The 17683-nt window shown below is 47.3% G+C and overlaps 1 protein-coding gene across 1 annotated transcript in view; it reads right to left on the reverse strand.

The window, feature by feature from the left end:
• Nucleotides 1-17472, reverse strand: part of VPS4B (vacuolar protein sorting 4 homolog B) — a 29533-nt gene extending 12061 nt beyond the window's left edge. Inside the window, exons 1-4 of the mRNA XM_070779159.1 lie at nt 17205-17472; nt 6295-6406; nt 4922-5078; nt 2352-2419 (exon numbers count right to left, since the gene is read on the reverse strand). Coding sequence (XP_070635260.1) covers nt 2352-2419; nt 4922-5078; nt 6295-6406; nt 17205-17231 — 364 coding nt within the window. The 5' untranslated portion in view covers nt 17232-17472. The remainder of the gene's footprint in view (nt 1-2351; nt 2420-4921; nt 5079-6294; nt 6407-17204) is intronic.
• Nucleotides 17473-17683: the final 211 nt, after the last annotated feature.

Raw genomic sequence — 17683 nt, forward strand, 5'->3', positions numbered from 1 at the left:
CTCGTCAACTGAAAGGTTTTGCTATGAATTTTCTAAGTATGACATAATTTATCTTCACATTTAATTAATACTTTTCTCCTTAAAGTTTAAACTAGGTGACTTTGGAATGTTCAGTGATAAAAGAACATCTAGATGAAAGTAATATTAATTACTAGACATGGAGTCATGATTTTTAAAATTAAAAGGGAAGGATTATTAGAAAATAAAAGCCAAACAATTTGATTATTCCCAATCTAATAAATCCATCCAGCCTTTGGCATTACTTATTACACTAACACGCCCTGTGTGTGTGTGCTCAATTGTTCAGTCATGTCGAAATGTTTGTAAGCTCACGGACTGTAGCCCACCAGGCTCCTCTGTTCATGGAATTTTCCAGGTAAGAATACTGGAGTGGGTTGCCATTTCCTACTCCAGATATTAATATGTTATTTAACCTCAAAGTCACTGAATATTAAAATTAACAGAAGACTCAAATCATTAATTTTAATAATTAAATATTACACTTAATATCATAACCTAAAACAGAAGTAAAAGATTTGGAAAACTATTTCAGGAAAAGTGAGAAAAGATTCAAAAAAGGATTATTTTACAATGAAATCCATCAGCAAACCATGAAACTAAAAGATGTGGAAAAAAGGATTCTCAAATAAGAAAAGCTAGGACTCTCTCCATATTCTATTTCATCCTGAAATTCCAAATAAATTTCCTCATTTAAATGTTTTAAGCACCTGCATTTTTATACATCCTTGGGCCTTATCGTCACTGACAGGAAATGTAGAAAAGTATTCCTTATTAAAAACTGGGTTGTATCTTTTCCAAAATTAAAGATATTAAAAATTCCAATTTTTCCTTCAGTGGGGCAGAGCCGGAGAGATGGCGAACCAAACCAAAAGAATGGAGAGAAAAAGGCTTTCTGCCTTATCAGTAAAATAAAGCCACCTGGCATGGCCCAGGGGTGGCCCTAAAAAGCTAACGGAGGAGGAAGCAGGCCCACCATGCTCGAGGCAGTGGGAACTGCAGTTACCGGCCTTGGACTACACCCACCACTGATGTTCTCGGCACATAAAAACATCCTCGATAACTGTAGGGTTTCTGAAGTATTATCCTTATAGGATTCCCCTATCCATCCCCGTGGGGTCGGTAAGACAGAAATACGAACAAAATGAAGAGACTCGAACAGCAAGGATAAAGGTCTGTCCAAACTAGGAACGTCCACCAGTCCCTGAGGCTGGCCCTGTGGGATGGCTATCGTTCCCAGACACAACGCGTTCTGCCTGGCAAGATTTAAATGAATAAAATCCAGTGACTGAGCATAAAATTCAACTTGAAAAACCATTTGCTAATATATCAAAGAACAATCAAATATCAGGAATTAAAGAAGTCAGTAATTAATGAGATGCCTTTTTAGATACAGAGCTACTATTTCCTCTGCGTGCTAAGTCGCTTTAGTTGAGTCCGACTCTAACGACCCCATGAACTGTAGCCCACCAGGCTCCTCCATCCATGGGACTGTCCAGGCAGGCACACTGGAGCGGGCAGCATTCCCTCCTCCAGGGACTACGTACTGAATCCCTACGTACTGAATCCCTAGCATTTGTCAGATGGAACACTAGGTAATTTTACACTGTTGCTAACCTTTTCAGAGCCCCGAAAGCATTTTTAACTTGCATTTTAGAGCGGGGGCGGGGGGGGGGGTGTCTCAGGCTCTGAGACATCAGGCTCCTTGCCCCAGATCAGAAAGACTTAAGCCCAGCACAGCCTGCAGTGGAATCCAGATGTGAACGGAGCCACAGTCTAGACCCTCCCCATCATCCCATTCCCTACAGCAGAGAGAAAGGGCTTTTACAGTGTGGAAGGTGTGAAAATTAAAGGGGAAAGAGCAGTGTAAACAGGAGCACTGAAACAGGGTAAGAAAGCATGAGAAGAGCAGGCAGGACCATGAAACAGACAGCGCCAGTGGCGTAGTGGCAGCGACTGTGGTGACGGCCAAGCGCGAGCCTGAGCCATCCTGCTCCTGACAGGAGACGCCAACACCGTCAGACTGCATAGTACGTGAACAGTGTAACTGCTACGCTCTCTAAAACGGGGCAAATAAGGCAAAGTGAAAGAGTACACTTTTTAAGACAGATATAACGTGAAACAGCAGCCTAGGAAAAACCAACCAATCTGAGAACCTAGACAGGAAATCTTACAAAAACGGTTTCAAACAAAGCCAGCACGCAATCACTGGGACCAAAGCCAGTTCTTGGGCCTCATTTAAGTACAGGTGGGAAAGAAAAACCAACTCAAACAGACAATTCACTACGAGTTTTTAAAAAATAAGTAAATTTAAAAGTGAAATCTAAAGCGACCTTGAAGTTGATTCTGCAGTTTCTTTTTTTCGGGATCATCAGATTCTCCTTCCCCATCACTGTCATTCCTAATAAAAAGAATTTAATACATTCAAATGATCACTCATTGCTATCAAAATACGGCAAAAAATAAAGGAAAAGAAGTATCTGTAATGAAAGTAGCAAAATAAGACAGTCACTAAAAGCTTAGCTCATTTTATTACTTTGAAGAACATACTAAACAAAACAGGAAGCAGGCATTTGTTGTTTAGCCGTGATGTCGTGTCTGACTTTGCAACCCCGTGGACTGCAGCCCACCAGGCCCTCTGTCCATGGGCTTCTCCAGGCAAGGACGCTGCAGGGGGTTGCCATCCCCTTCTCCAGGGGACCTTCCCCACCCAGGGATGAACATGCATCGGTGGGAAGCCGGCCTATTACCTATCAAAATGGAACTGTGAACAGAAAATGGAGAAAAAGACCAGAATGAAGTCAGGAACTAGCTCCAAATTCCCGTGACATACCTATGCATGTATTAACTCATAAATGCATGACCAATACTTTATTCCACAGAAGATTTAAGATGAATTACAAGAATGTTGTAAACAACAACAATTAAAAAAATCAGGACCAGGCAAACTATATATTAGACCAAGAAGCCATAACTAGGAGGGAAAAAACCCAGAATACTATTTAAGGTACAAAGATCGGTAACCTTAGTCTGGGGGTTCCAAAAGACAGATTAAACTTCTGATGAAAATGAACTGACCCCAAAGAATAAGGAGCTAAATCCAGACATTTCCTATCTAGGGATTTATTCTGAGGACGTAATTTAAAATGAGTTCAGGGATTTGACTGCAAGGATAATCATGCCCATGTTGTTGACAATAGAGAAAAAATCAGTAATAATGTGCATTCAACTATAAGGATTAGCATATAGAACATGCTGCAATCTTTAAAGCAAAAAAATATGCCTTTAAGACACATTTTTTACAATATTTAAAAAATGTCATTACATAAAAACTTGGCAGGTTTCATCTCAAAACAGGACTGTGTGGTTCTCACAGGATGGTGGGGTTATTTATGGGTGAGGGAGAGACTCCAAACTGACTCACCTTGACTTTAGACTTGGGGGTCTACCAACTCTCTAACCTCTTTCTACCACGCTTTCTTGTACAACGGACAGTACTTGGTTAAAGAAAACCTGCCATTCCTAGGCCCCTAGCCATATGGAGTCCAAACTTGTCTCCCTGGCCCTCGGATTCTGGAAGGGAAAGCGCTACAGGTCTCCAAAAGGTGCTTTACGACACTGTGCTTCTACAAAAGACCTGTATCAGTACCCATTTTCACTAACTGCAAGACAGCCAAAGAGGATTACCGCTTTTCCAAGGAAAGGCAAACAACAAGAACAGCCTTCAGCACCGGTTTTGCAGCGAGCTCTTCCAGAGGCAGCGCGACCCGCGCAGTGCGCTCTCCCTCCGGGAAGCACACCAGCCTCTCAGCCCGAGACGCCGCAGCGGGGACCGGGGGCCGTGAGCCTCTGTGCTCGCTCTCCGTGCATTCTGCACCTCTACTACCAGGAAGTAATGGCTTCTCTGCTTTACTCCGTCTCAGTTTAAAGCTGGTCCTGCCGTCCACTACAGAAGCAGGGCGTCACCTCAGCAGGGACACCACAGGCTCTCCAAGCGTGACCAAGAGGGCCTCAGCCCGCAGGGGAGGGGGTGCTTCTGCTGCCAAGGGGGCCTCAGTGAGATCTGAGGGCCCGAGGACCCAAGGTCAACTGATCCTTCCCAGCAGTTTCATTTCAACTTAAGAGAAATGTCCCGATTTTCACATAAGAAAACCAGTGAAGTTCAACTGATTTTGAAATTCGGTAAGCTATGAGGTCAGCGAGGGTCTCATTTTTGTCCTGCCAATGCTAGAGCTGTGAGAAGATAAAATATTCTTAGGATGTCACAGGAGCTCCTGGTTCTCTGACCACGTCATGAACAGAGAATATAAAACTCCTGAGCCTACTAAAAGTTTCTTCCAACTCTTCCACGTAGTCCGAAGGAGCCTGTCAACTCTTAGATCTTACAGCTGCCCATGCGAGTAGCCACAGGCCCCCAAGCACTGCCTTCGAGGGACCCTGTGCCTGGTGACCACAGGGATGATCTCAGGAGCCTGCGCTCCACTCCTATAATTTTAAACCTCATTACACGATGGTCAGAGGGAAAGAACTGGGCAGCATTCCTGCCAAGCGTTTCTTCTGCTACCAGCCAGTCAAGGAGGCGATTTGATGGCTATCACCTCCTGAGCTTGGCAAACTAGGGGTTCGAAAACTTTTTTCTGTAAAGAATCAGACCGTCGACATTTCAGGCTTTGTGGGCCACACAGTCCTTTGTCACAACCACTCAGCTTTGCAGGTCTGATGCAAAAGGAGCCGCAGACAACAGGGAACTGAAGGGAGGAGGCTGTACCCCCACACAGCATCACAAAGCAGGCCGTGGGTCAGATCTGCCCAGGAGCCACCCTTTTCTAAAGCCTATAGTTTCAACAAAAGAAATTTCCTTCACAAACTCCTGCACTCTTGTGATTCACTCTGAGACGCATACCCCTTCTCGTCAGCGGGGGCCGGCTGCCCCTCCTTCACCGGCTTCTGGGGCTTCTTCTCTCTCTTCTTCAGGTACTCCTTCAGCTTCTCCGCTCTATCAAGATACTCCGTACACTTCGCCCTGATACTCTGCTTGGCTTTATCACCTTGTGCTTCATCTAGTGAAGGGAAATGCAAGAGATTTTTTCCTTCAGTGTTCTTTACAGACAGGTTTAAACTCTTAAGACACACTTTTCAAACAAGGAAAATCTATTTTGGAGGAGAGAGAAAAGATCATCTCTGGTTCATCATAATCAAATGATGATCCATCTTTTCTGATCCTTCATCCGGCAGGGTTCAACACTGAGTGCGAGTCAGAAAGAGCTCTGAGCAAGACACTGGTATACTTTAGGTTCACACTAAAGAGTGAGCAGAAATCCGTAACATCCTGTGGGACTCATACTCTTCCCTTACATTCTCTGCAGATAGTTGAAAGCTGCTTATCTCACACAAAACCAATTATAAGACAAACAAAAATAAAGCAATATTAACCATTCCCACTAATGCCTATGTAAGCTTTACTTCAGAATATAAAAAGTGACAGAAATCCCAGATATTATGTGTACCACCAATACAGTAATTTTATTACATAAAGGCCCCAGTGAGGGCTGTTTGAAAGGAGACTTCAGCAATATATGCAGTTCATGAGATGAGCCCTATCCATCTCATCAGGTTATGACTCATTCTTAGTTTCACTTTAATTTGACAGAAAAACCTCAGAATTAAAGAGGGAAGCTCAGAAGAAAATCCTTAATTACCCAACTGCTAAAGTTTTTATTTAAAACAGTAACAGACAGAAAGACACTTTTTTAACATCTTATTTCACATGCATTCAGCATTAGGTTTAAAAGGTTTTTCTTTATCCGTTTCTCCCTTACTGCTGTATCCCACTGTCTAGAACAGTGCTGGGGATTGGGCAGGGGGCGATGTTAACACTGAACACAAATTTGGACATACACAAATGAAACGTCTCCCAACCTCTTTTTAAAACATTATTTTCAAAGAGACGTTTACAAAATGAGTAAGTCCAGATTACAGATCTGGGTACATTACCAGTAAAATAAAAACCCTCCTTTTCCTTGGCTAGACGGCATTTGAGTGTTTGGGTGCACAGAGCAGTAAGCGCGGCAGCTGCACACACTCGCTGGCTGAGGACTCAGGAACCACCAAGAAGCTGGTGGGGCTTCTTTGCAAAGTGATATTTTATAATCTTCTAGGATTGTATTTCAATGTTTATAAATGAAATAGGATAATCTTTTCTATTTCTCGGAACAGAAATGAATAATCTTTTCTATTTTATTGTTTTTAAAATAACAAAACAAACGATGACCTTACATTTAACCACGTGGAGAAAATACTGCACAGCATGTTGGTAGAGTTGAAGGGCCTCCTCGTAGTTTCCGGCTTTATCTTCCTGGGCTGCTTTGCTAGCAAGATCTATGGCTTTCTGTTCGAAGGGAGACAAAAACCATACCATCAAAATCAAAGCACAGGATAACTCTGAAGTCAATAACCATATTGAAAGCTTTCTTTAAAAATAAAAGCAACTTTAAAACAAATCTTTTTTTCTCTAAATCACAACTGCATGACGTTATAAATGGTGACTATTTATAAATGCAAATTACGTTTGCTACATAGGTAAACGCTATCTGAACACCACTTTACCTAGTACCAATAACTAAGTCTCACATAATTTTTCACCCAACAAAAGTCAAGCTCAGGGCTAGTAGGGAATAATAGAGTAAGATGAAAATTCAACTTAAAAACACTGATGGAAATTCTCAAAAACCAAATGCTGTTATGTCTAAAGCGTATGACAGCAGTAAAATTTAAATGGGGGAAAAGCCCTTCAGAAGCAACAGAGCAATGAAACCATAGTGTGAAAAGTACCCAAATCTTTTAACTCTGTAATTAACTAAAAGATTCAGTGAGCAAAGAGTAACCAGAGAAGTCTTAACAAATAAAACAAGACCTGGAAACTTCAAAAATTCTATAATGAAACGGGCAATTTTGGGTAGCATTAAAAAAACAAAAAACAACTACCAGAATTAGATCCATACAAACACCTCTAACTGAACTCTGACAAAGACACAGAAAGGCAGGTAAGGGCAGAGAGACAGGCCTCAGAACCAGCTCCAGAGCAACTGAACATCCATGAGCCAAAATAAAATAGAGAGAGAAGGAGAAATCGCAAACCAAACTCTGTACTTGTACAAAAACTAACTCAAAATGGATCATGGACTTAAACCATAACATCTTTAGACAAAACAAAGCCATCTTCAGCATCAAGGGCAAAGGGTTCTCAGACTCGACACCAAAACAGAACGCATGAGAAGGAAAAATAAAGCAGGCGCGTAGATCGTGGGCCAGAAGAAAGAGGCCAGGGGTAAGCCAATACAGACACCGTCAATTAACTCACCGCAAAGGGGCAAGACGGGTATGGGAGGGAAGGAATAGGCTCTCCAATAAGTGGTGCTGGGGAAACTGGACAGTCATTTGCAAAAAATGAAAATAAGCATTATCTTACACCTTATACAGGTATTAACTTAAAAATGGATTAAAGATCTGAACATGAGACCTAAAACCGTAAAACTCCCAGAAGAAAACACAAGTGAGAAGCTCCCTGACACTGGTCTTGGTGACAATATTTTGGCTTTGACACCATAAAGGCAACAAAAGCAAAAATAAGTAAGTGTGACTATATCAAACAAAAAAAGCTCTGAACAGCAAAGGAAACAATCAACAGAACCAACAGGTAACCAACTGAAAGGGAGAAAATACTTACAAATCACGTATGTCTGACAAGGGGTTAGTGTCAGGAAAACAAATCAATAGCAAAAATCAAAACAATTTGATCAAAAAAACGGGCAGAGGATCTGAACAAACATTCTTCCAAAGAAGACATACAGATGGCCAACAGGTACGTGAAAAGGGGCACAGGAGTGCCAATCGTCAGGGAAACGCAGATCAAGACAACGAGATGCCACCCCACACCCATCCGAATGGCTATTACCAGAGAGCTCTCACCACAAGGAAACCGTGCATGGTGACCGACGTTAACTAGACTCACCGTGGGGATCCTCTCGCAGCGTACACAGCGCACCAGGCTGCACGTCTGACTCTATGTGTCAATTACACCTCAAAGGTGGGGGGACAAACGACGAACTGGGCCTCGTCAAAAACCCTTGCTTTACAAAACATCCCATTAAAAGGATGAAAAGACAACTTACAGACTGGGAGATGTTTGCAAACCACACATTAGGGAAAGGACCAGTACTTAGAATACAGAAAGAACTCTCAGAAATCAACAGTTTAAAAACAACTGAAGTAGAAAACAAGCTAAAGACATAAATAGACATCTCACCAAAGAGGATACACAGACGGCGAGTAAGCGCATGAGACGCGCTCAACACCGCCAGCCGCGAGCGGGATGCAGACTGAACGCCACGCGCAGCACGGAACACGGTCAGAACGGCTAAAAGAAAACGCGGCAACACCAAACGGCAATGAGCACGCAGAGAAGGGAGTCGCTTCTACACTGCTGGGACGGAAACGGTGCAGTGATTCTGGGAATTAGGTTTTTTTATTTTTTACAAATCTAAACAGGTAACTACCATATGAACCAGCAACTGCGCTCTGGGGCGGTTATCCCAGAGAAAGGAAGACTATGTTTGCACAAAAAATTGTACTTGAACGTCCTGGATGTCCTTCAAAGGCTGCATGGCTAAGCTCTGGTACGCCCACAGCAGGGATAAGTACTGTTCAGTAACAAAAAGGAATGGACTACTGATATACACAGCTTGGAAGAAGTATGCTAAGTGAGGAGAACCGATCCTGAAAGGGCACGAGTCCATTCATATAACCTCAAATGACAAAACCAGCTAGGCATCGTCAGGAGATAGGGATGCAGGGGGGAGAGAAAGAGAAGGGACTGCGGCTAGAAAAGAGCAGCAAGAGAGATCCCTGTGGATAGAACTCTTCTGTATCACGACTGTGGGAAGGGATTCAAGAGTGAACGCGTGTGTCAGAACTCTGACAGACACACAAAGTAGAACGGGAAATCTGAGGAACACAGCGGAAGGTACCAAGGCCAACACCTGGGCTGTGACACTGCTACACGAGACGCTGCCCCTGGGGACGCAGGGTGAGCCACACAGGCTCTACGGCTCCTCACAGCTGCATGCGGGTCTGTGATCACCTCAGAGTGAGGTTTCCACTGAGAAAGCCGTCTTTAAGATTCTACAATACGCACACACATACAAATAAGGAACAAGCATGCTTACCGAAACATTCCGCCTGGATTAATTTAGGCAGTAAAACTGTGTTTAACAGAAATAAGAGCCAGTAGAAAAAGTGATCACGGTCATACTATACCAAAAATAAGCATACAATTAGACATTATTCATACAATGCAAAAACGAATCATACGCTATAAATAGTATATCTGGAAGCAGTTGCTCATGGACTGCATATAAATGGGATAAACGGGAGGAACAGGCCTTCCAGCTGCAGTAGCAAGAGGGAAGAAAAATAAATGGTGTGTTTTAGAGTTGATCAAACGTAGCAGTACATGTAGCGGAAAAGGTGATGGCACCCCACTCCAGTACTCTTGCCTGGAGGATCCCATGGACGGAGGAGCCTGGTGGGCTGCAGTCCATGGGGTCACTAACAGTTGGACACGACTGAGCGACTTCACTTTCATGCATTGGAGAAAGAAATGGCAACCCACTCCAGTGTTCTTGCCTGGAGAATCCCAGGGATGGGGGAGCCTGGTGGGCTGCCGTCTATGAGGTCGCAGAGAGTCGGACACGACTGAAGGGACTTAGCAGCAGCAGTACAAGCTTCATAGTTCAGATTGTTGAACTCGAAGCTTAATTTGCAAGTCTGGTCAGCCCAGCAGGATATAAAGGGTGGGCGCATCAGTCAGCCCTCTTTTTGGAACCAAAATGACACCAGCTGAAACCAGTATAGTCAGTACTTAATAATCTAGTTCCGTATATGGTAACTTTTTCTGATGAAGTACGCCTCTGTATTTGCATCGTCCAGCACAGGAAAACGTAGCTCTTGAAACTTTCGGCTAATGTGACTGAAAAGTGAGTTTTAAATTTCATTTAAGTGACATGTGAATTGCCACACGCAGCAGCCACATTGGACAGCAAGGGTCTCACCTTCACTCAGAGCTGAGGATTTGAGGACGAGCCTCTGCTGTTCCTGCTGAGCGCCTCACTGCATCCTCATCCCTGTTAGCACTTTGCGTTTGAGACAAAGTTAAAATCGCTGCCAGCTCCGTGCTCTAACGCTTTTGTCAGACTTACTGCCCAGCCTCCTCTTAGCGGTCAGCCTGCTCCACACGTGATGCTGAAGCCCGCACAGCACCAGGGAGGGGCACCCTGGGCGGTTTCCCCTGCAGACAATCAGCCCCCAGTGCTGGGTTGTGGTCTGTGTCGGCCTGGCTCTGTCTGGGTCTCAGCTGAAACCCTGTGGTCCCTGTGCACTCGCGTCCATCTGCTGAGGACGCTCTTCCCTCAGATTGTAGTTCAAATACCAGTTCCCAGAGAAAGTGAAAGTCTCTCAGTCGTGTCCAACTCTTTGTGAGACTGTATAGTCCATGGAATTCTCCAGGCCAGAATACTGGAGCGGGGAGCCTGTCCCTTCTCCAGGGCATCTTCCCAACCCAGGGATCAAACCCAGGTCTCATGCACTGCAGCTGGATTCTTTACCAGCTGAGCCACCAGGGAAGCCCGTCCTCAGGGAGGCTCCATTCAAAGGCCGATTCCCTGTTTAAAAGGCTGCGCCCCATCCTCATGCTTAGCTCTCCGCCTGCCCTGCGCTTATTCCATCACACCCCAGCACACTCACTCACTGACCATCTCCTTCCATACGGAGAACCTCCACCAGGACGGGGGCTTCCATCTGTCATCTCTGACAATTTCTCTCCACCAGATGTTTCCCTGTGCCTGCAAACAACCCTCCTTCAGAGAGCCCTGACACTAACACCCCCTTCAGCTTGGTTGTTTCTCTGCTACTGTTGAGAACCCAAACTTCACCAAAGCAGCCTCTATTCTCTCCAGTTCCTTCTTTCTGCATACCCTTCAGCTATCGACCTGGGCTCCTGTCCCTTATCTTATTAATAAAACTGCTCATATCAAGGTTCTCTGTGAAGCCAGATCCAAAGGCCAGCTCTGTCTTCATTGTGATCCCTCGACAATGTTCTACAAAAGAATATTACACTGTCCTCCTACCTCTCTGACAGATCCTGCTCAGTTTCCTTTGCTGATTCTTCTTCTTGACACTGAAAGATATTAAGGTTCCTCTGGGCTTGGGTGGGGCTTCTGCTTACTACCTCCCTAGGTGAGCTGTTCTCAATGATTAAAACTGATTATCTTTAGGCTGATGATTCCCAAATTAATTCAATTTGCAAACACATCACTCTTCTGTTTAAAATGCTCCCAGCAGCTTCTTTCTGTGCAGGTCGTTTTGGTTTTGGCCTGTCCTCTCCTACCAGAATATAAGCTTCATGAGGACAGGAGTCATGTCTGTCATAACGGCTCTTTTATATTCCGGAGTCTAGCATGAGACTGACTGGACACTGGGATCAGCCAGGATCCAATCATCGACGTGGAGTTACAAAGGCCGGGGACTCCTGGGACTGTCCTTTTCAAGTTAGGAGACCATAACACGTGCATGCGAGAAAACCCTGGGAAAATTCCAGAACCACCTGTCTCAAGAGGAAAGATGGTAATTTTTCCCCAGTGCTCTGGAACCTACCCCAGCTTCGTCCTCTGACAGTTACTCCCCTCAATTATACCAGCGCAACTGTTCTCCCCAACCTAACTTTCCCCTTTTTCAAGGGAGCAATCCTTAGCATACAAATGTATGTAAATCCTATCTTAGACTCACAGCTACAAAACACCAACAAAACACACCACCTCTCCCTAATTCTAAGATTCCATGTAACTAACAACTTACCTATCTCTTCACCTCCACAGCCAAGTCCCAAGGAGAACCCTGCGTGCATCTCGGTTTCCCGGCTCCGCCCAGAGTTGTCTTCCTGCTCCGACGGCCCGAGCCCTCACTCGCGGGGCTCCGGTGACCAGGTGAGCCCTCATCAGCCAGAGCCGTGACGCGGCCTCCTCTGCCCTCCCAGGCGTTACTCCTGGCTGCGGCACCACTCTTCTCAGGCTCCCTTCTCTCTCCTAACGCTGCTATTCCACTCGGTCTGTGCCTTGGTCCCTGTTCCCCTCATTCCATAAACTCCAGGACGCCCCAACCTCTGCTACCATCTGTGTGCTGCTGCTGCTGCTGCTAAGTCACTTCAGTCGTGTCCGACTCTGTGCGACCCCATAGACGGCAGCCCACCAGGCTCCCCGGTCCCTGGGATTCTCCAGGCAAGAACACTGGAGTGGGTTGCTCTGTGTGCCAGGAACCCCCAAATCCTTATCCCCACCCAGTCTAAGTTCTACATACAGGAACCCAACTGCTCAGTGGACACTTCCACCTGACTGTCCCCACAAGCACTTCAAGCCCCAAAAGCTCAGGACCCCTCCGGCCCCAAAGATGCTCCCTGTCTTCCTGTAATCCCAGAACCAACCCACTCAGACACTCAACAAAGAATCTGGGAGAAAACTCACTTTTTGAGTGGAGAGCCAGGCCCAGCTCCCCTTCCTCTTAGGTCCGTCTCTCACCAGCCCTGCCTCAATTCTCACAGCTACCGCACCACTCTGGCCTTCGCCTCCTCCCACCAGAGACAGAACCTGCCTCCTAACTGGTTTCAGTGCTTCCAGGCCTGCCACCCGTCAAGCTGCCCCTGTACACACACAATAGTTTTGTTCTAGAACAAAAACTGGAGCTTCCTGCTCCTCTTGACTCCCCACATGGAGCAGGATGGGGTCAATCACCTGCGCGCGCACTGCTGCTCGGGATGTGGCCAACCTAGGCTCAACCTCTCCCCGCACACTCCGTTCCCGTCACGCCAAGCTACTGGGCCAACCCGGATGGCTCAGACTCTGCACCTCCGCGTGCAGCCTGCAGCCCACCCGGAACACTGCCCAGCGCCTCCCTGTAAAACTCCAGCTTCTCGAGGACTCAGCACAGGCACTGTGGTCCTCCTGCTGGAAGCCCTCCCCAGCAAGCCGAGGAGACCTAACCATGTGTCCTCTGAATCTCCACTGCCCCCTGCACATCCTTCCAAAGGTCACAAAATACCCCAACAGTCACTCTGTATGTCTGTTTTCACATCAGCATATAAGCCCTTGGGAATCAAGGATGATATATTTCTTTTATGATGCCCCACCATGTAGACACTCTTAAAAACAAACAAACATTCCGGACTGAGGAAATGTGAGTTCCATGCACAATGAACGCGCAGTTTCTCCCGACTCTCTCCGAGGCCTGTTACACTTCTAGAGTGAGGCCTCAGTTCATTTTCTCTACCTGGAATGCCTCCTACTCTCCTGTCCAAGAAGGCATGATTTTATCATGAAAAGCACCAACATATAAGCAGATAGGCCTGGATTCAAAACTACCTTCAACAAATTAACTGTATGTCTCTGGGTAAATCATAACCTTCATAAGCCCTGGATTCTTATACTGAGAAACTGAAGCAATACTCTCCTTGAAGAGCTGTTCTGAGGACTAAATGAGATCACACCCAACAATCTAGTTAGTTAGTGTCCATATCTCGCTTTATCTAAGCTCACCATCACCTCCTCTGTGGGACCGTTCTCATTTCTCCTAGAAGAGTTACACAAGCCCTTCCTTTCTGCCCTCCCTCACTAGAGCATCATTACATTATTTTATTTGATTTTTAGTTATCTGCTTTCCTCCATTTGATTATAAGCATCTGGCTATGGGGACTTTTGCCTTGTTTGGTTGGAAAGTTATTTGTCAGTTAAATATTCTTCACCCAAATTTCCTACGTTAGAAGGTTGAAAAGGTTGAACGAGAAAGTGCACCTGACCCAACCACTGATAAAAATACAACTCATTCTCTCTTCCTGTTTAACACTAGCAACTATGCCTTTAAGACAGGTCAATCTCAAACTGATTCACTGAAGAACATGCATAGTCCAATTCCAATATAATGCAGACCATTATAGAATGAAACTGTAATCTTGCAAAAGAAAAAACATGGATAAGTAGATGAAGATTATATTGTAGGAAGCCCAAATCACATGCAGATTTTTGACAAATGAAACGCTGGTGGACTATGCGGAAGGCGGACAGCAACAAGGCAACAGACGGGCGCAGGGATCACGGGCGCAGGGGATCACGGGCGCAGGGGATCACGGGCGCAGGGAATCACGGGCGCAGGGATCACGGGCGCAGGGGATCACGGGCGCAGGGATCACGGGCGCAGGGGATCACGGGCGCAGGGGATCACGGGCGCAGGGGATCACGGGCGCAGGGGATCACGGGCGCAGGGATCACGGGCGCAGGGAATCACGGGCGCAGGGATCACGGGCGCAGGGGATCACGGGCGCAGGGGATCACGGGCGCAGGGGTCACGGGCGCAGGGGTCACGGGCGCAGGGGATCACGGGCGCAGGGGTCACGGGCGCAGGGAATCACGGGCGCAGGGATCACGGGCGCAGGGATCACGGGCGCAGGGGATCACGGGCGCAGGGGATCACGGGCGCAGGGGTCACGGGCGCAGGGGTCACGGGCGCAGGGGTCACGGGCGCAGGGAATCACGGGCGCAGGGATCACGGGCGCAGGGATCACGGGCGCAGGGGATCACGGGCGCAGGGGTCACGGGCGCAGGGAATCACGGGCGCAGGGAATCACGGGCGCAGGGATCACGGGCGCAGGGGATCACGGGCGCAGGGATCACGGGCGCAGGGGATCACGGGCGCAGGGGATCACGGGCGCAGGGATCACGGGCGCAGGGATCACGGGCGCAGGGGATCACGGCCATCGTCTCGTGAACACTCTCAGTGGCGCGTAAGCTGTAGAAGAACGGAATCACTATGCTGTACAACTGAAACCAGTAGACAACTGTAAATCAATGAAACTTCAATAAAAACACGTTTTACAGACGGTGGAATAAAACTACGCAGGTAACTGACATACCCACAGGGACGAAGACAAGACGGGCGCTTCAGAAGAAGCCACCTCTGATACCCAAGGGACAATCCTCTTATCAAGTGACCAACACTTTCCCAAGGACATTTGCCAAAAAGACCCCTTCTGAATGGGGTTACATTATTGCTGCATCTTAGTTTAGGAAAATCTTGTTGACAAAGATACACATATAAAAATTAACACACGACATTCTCTAAGAAATAAGTCACAGTTGCAATTATATTTTGTGAAACAAAACATTTTCATAATCTTTTTGGTCGATTTTCTATATAAAAGTCCCAAGCAAGCACTTCACCCCCTTTCCGGTGAAAATCTGATTTCGATTTAAGTCGGTCCACTTTCAGTGATCCCTCTTCAGGACCAACCGCTCTGGGCCGAGCAGACCCTCCGAGGACTGTCCTAGGTGCCTGTGCGCATAGACGCCTTTTCAATCATTAAACCTAGAGGAGGGCTCAATACGGGCACTCACACCACCTTTCGTCCCAAACTCAGCTAGTGGACTGCTGCCCTCGACACTAAGTCACGTTCTAAACCCCACTTAGACTGGACAGGGAACAACGGACTGGTTCCAAATTGGGAAAGGAGTATGTCAAAGCTGTATACTGTCTCCCTGCTTATTAAACTTACATTCAGAGTACATCATGCAAAATGCCAGGCTGGAATCAAGATTGCCGGGAGAAATACCAATAACCTCAGATACGCAGATGACACCACCCTTATGGCAGAAAGTGAAGAGGAACTAAAGAGCCTCTTGATGAAAGTGAAAGAGGAGAGTGAAAAAAGTTGGCTTAAAGCTCAACATTCAGAAAACTAAGATCATGGCACCCAGTCCCATCACTTCATGGCAACTAGATGGGGAAACAGTAGGAACAGGGAGAGACTTTATTTTTGGGCTCCAAATCACTGCAGATGGTGACTGCAGCCATGAAATTAAAAGATGCTTGATCCGTGGAAGAAAAGCTATGACCAACCTAGACAGCATATTAAAAAGCAGAGACATTACTTTGCCAACAAAGGTCTGTCTAGTCAAAACTATGATTTTTCCAATAGTCATGTATGGATGTGAGAGGTGGACTATAAAGAAAGCTGAGCGCTGAAGAATTGATGCTTCTCAACTGTGGTGTTAGAGAAGACTCTTGAGAGTCCCTTGGACTGCAAGGAGATCCAACCAGTCCATCCTAAGGAAATCAGTCCTGAATATTCATTGGAAGGACTGATGTTGAAGCTGAAACTCCAATACTTTGGCCACCTGATACGAAGAGCCAACTCACTGCAAAAGACCCTAATGCTGGGAAAGACTGAAGGAGAGAGAAGAGGATGACAGAGGATAAGATGGTTGGATGGCATCATTGACTGAATGGACATGAGTTTGAGTAAACTCGGATAGTTGGTGATGGACAGGGAGGCCTGGCTTGCTGCAGTCCATAGGGTCTACACAGAGTCGGACACGACTGAGCGACTGAACTGAAACCCCACTTAAGTCCTAGATCCGTTCGAGGGATGGGAGGCACTGTTTAAAAAATGTCTCATCTCAAAGAATTTCATTCCACAGAGGGTGAACAACTGTCTAAAATATTAGGATCACGTGCTTTACGAATAAAACACGGAACTCACTGCGGTAGGAAAGGTGAAGTAACAAAGGAGCTAAAGCCTACTCCATGATCTTATTTACATGCCACACTTGGGGAGCCATCACGGCGCACCTGAACGCACAGTCCAGGAATTCACGGATTCCTCAGATTCTACGCTCACGATTCTACTCATCTGACAGCTCGAAAGAAAGGCTTTGCTACAGCAGCTTGAGGAACCAGGAGAGGACTCCAATCTTCCTATTTTCGTCGGATCCAGAACAGTGCATTGCATGCATTCCGTTCTTTCCTCTCTCCCTTAAACCTACTGGGGTCTATGCCTCTCCCTCAAGCTTCAACCAGTTCAGTTCAAACCACGCTGGTTTGAAAGGGGAAAACACCACACATACACACGGCAGAAAAGCCTCAACAAAAGTCAGGAGTCCTACAGAGCCGGGAGCTCCGGCGAGCCCAGGAGCAGACGCAAAGTCGGCCTTCTCTCCCGGGGTCGGGGCGCGGGCACCGCCCTCCCCGCCCCGCGAGGGGCGCGGCCGCGGCCGCCCTCCCCGCCCCCCACCCTCTCGCGCCGGGGATACCTGCAGGTTGGTAGGGGTGGACGCCATGGTGGAGACCCGAGGCGGCTCCCCGGGGAGGGCCTGGGGCGGAGGCAGGCAACAGGGCGACGTCGACTCACACCTGGAGCGGCCCGAACGCACGCGGGCCAGCGGCTTGGAACCTCGCGGCTGCCTCCCTCTGGAACCTGTTCGGAAACCGCCCGGCACTCAGACAGCGCCCGACCCTCCCCACGGAGCTTCCGCGATCCCAGCCCCCCGCGCCGGGCTCGCGTCCCGCCTCTGCCGCAGAACTTCCGCTTTCGCCATCAGCACGCGCCCCACCCCGTACCCGGCTGTCGCGGTCTCGCCTTCGCCCTGGGCCTCGCGAGGCCGGGACGCGGCTCCCGGAACCCCGCTGAGGCCTGGCGGAAGTCAGCCTGCGCGTAGGCGCACTACGGCTCCGCTGAGCCAGTGGGGTCGCCGCGGGTGCAGGGCTGTTCCTGCTTCTTCCTTTTGCGGCT

Source organism: Bos indicus, chromosome 24 (assembly GCF_029378745.1).
Source record: "Bos indicus isolate NIAB-ARS_2022 breed Sahiwal x Tharparkar chromosome 24, NIAB-ARS_B.indTharparkar_mat_pri_1.0, whole genome shotgun sequence".
NCBI lineage: Eukaryota > Metazoa > Chordata > Mammalia > Artiodactyla > Bovidae > Bos > Bos indicus.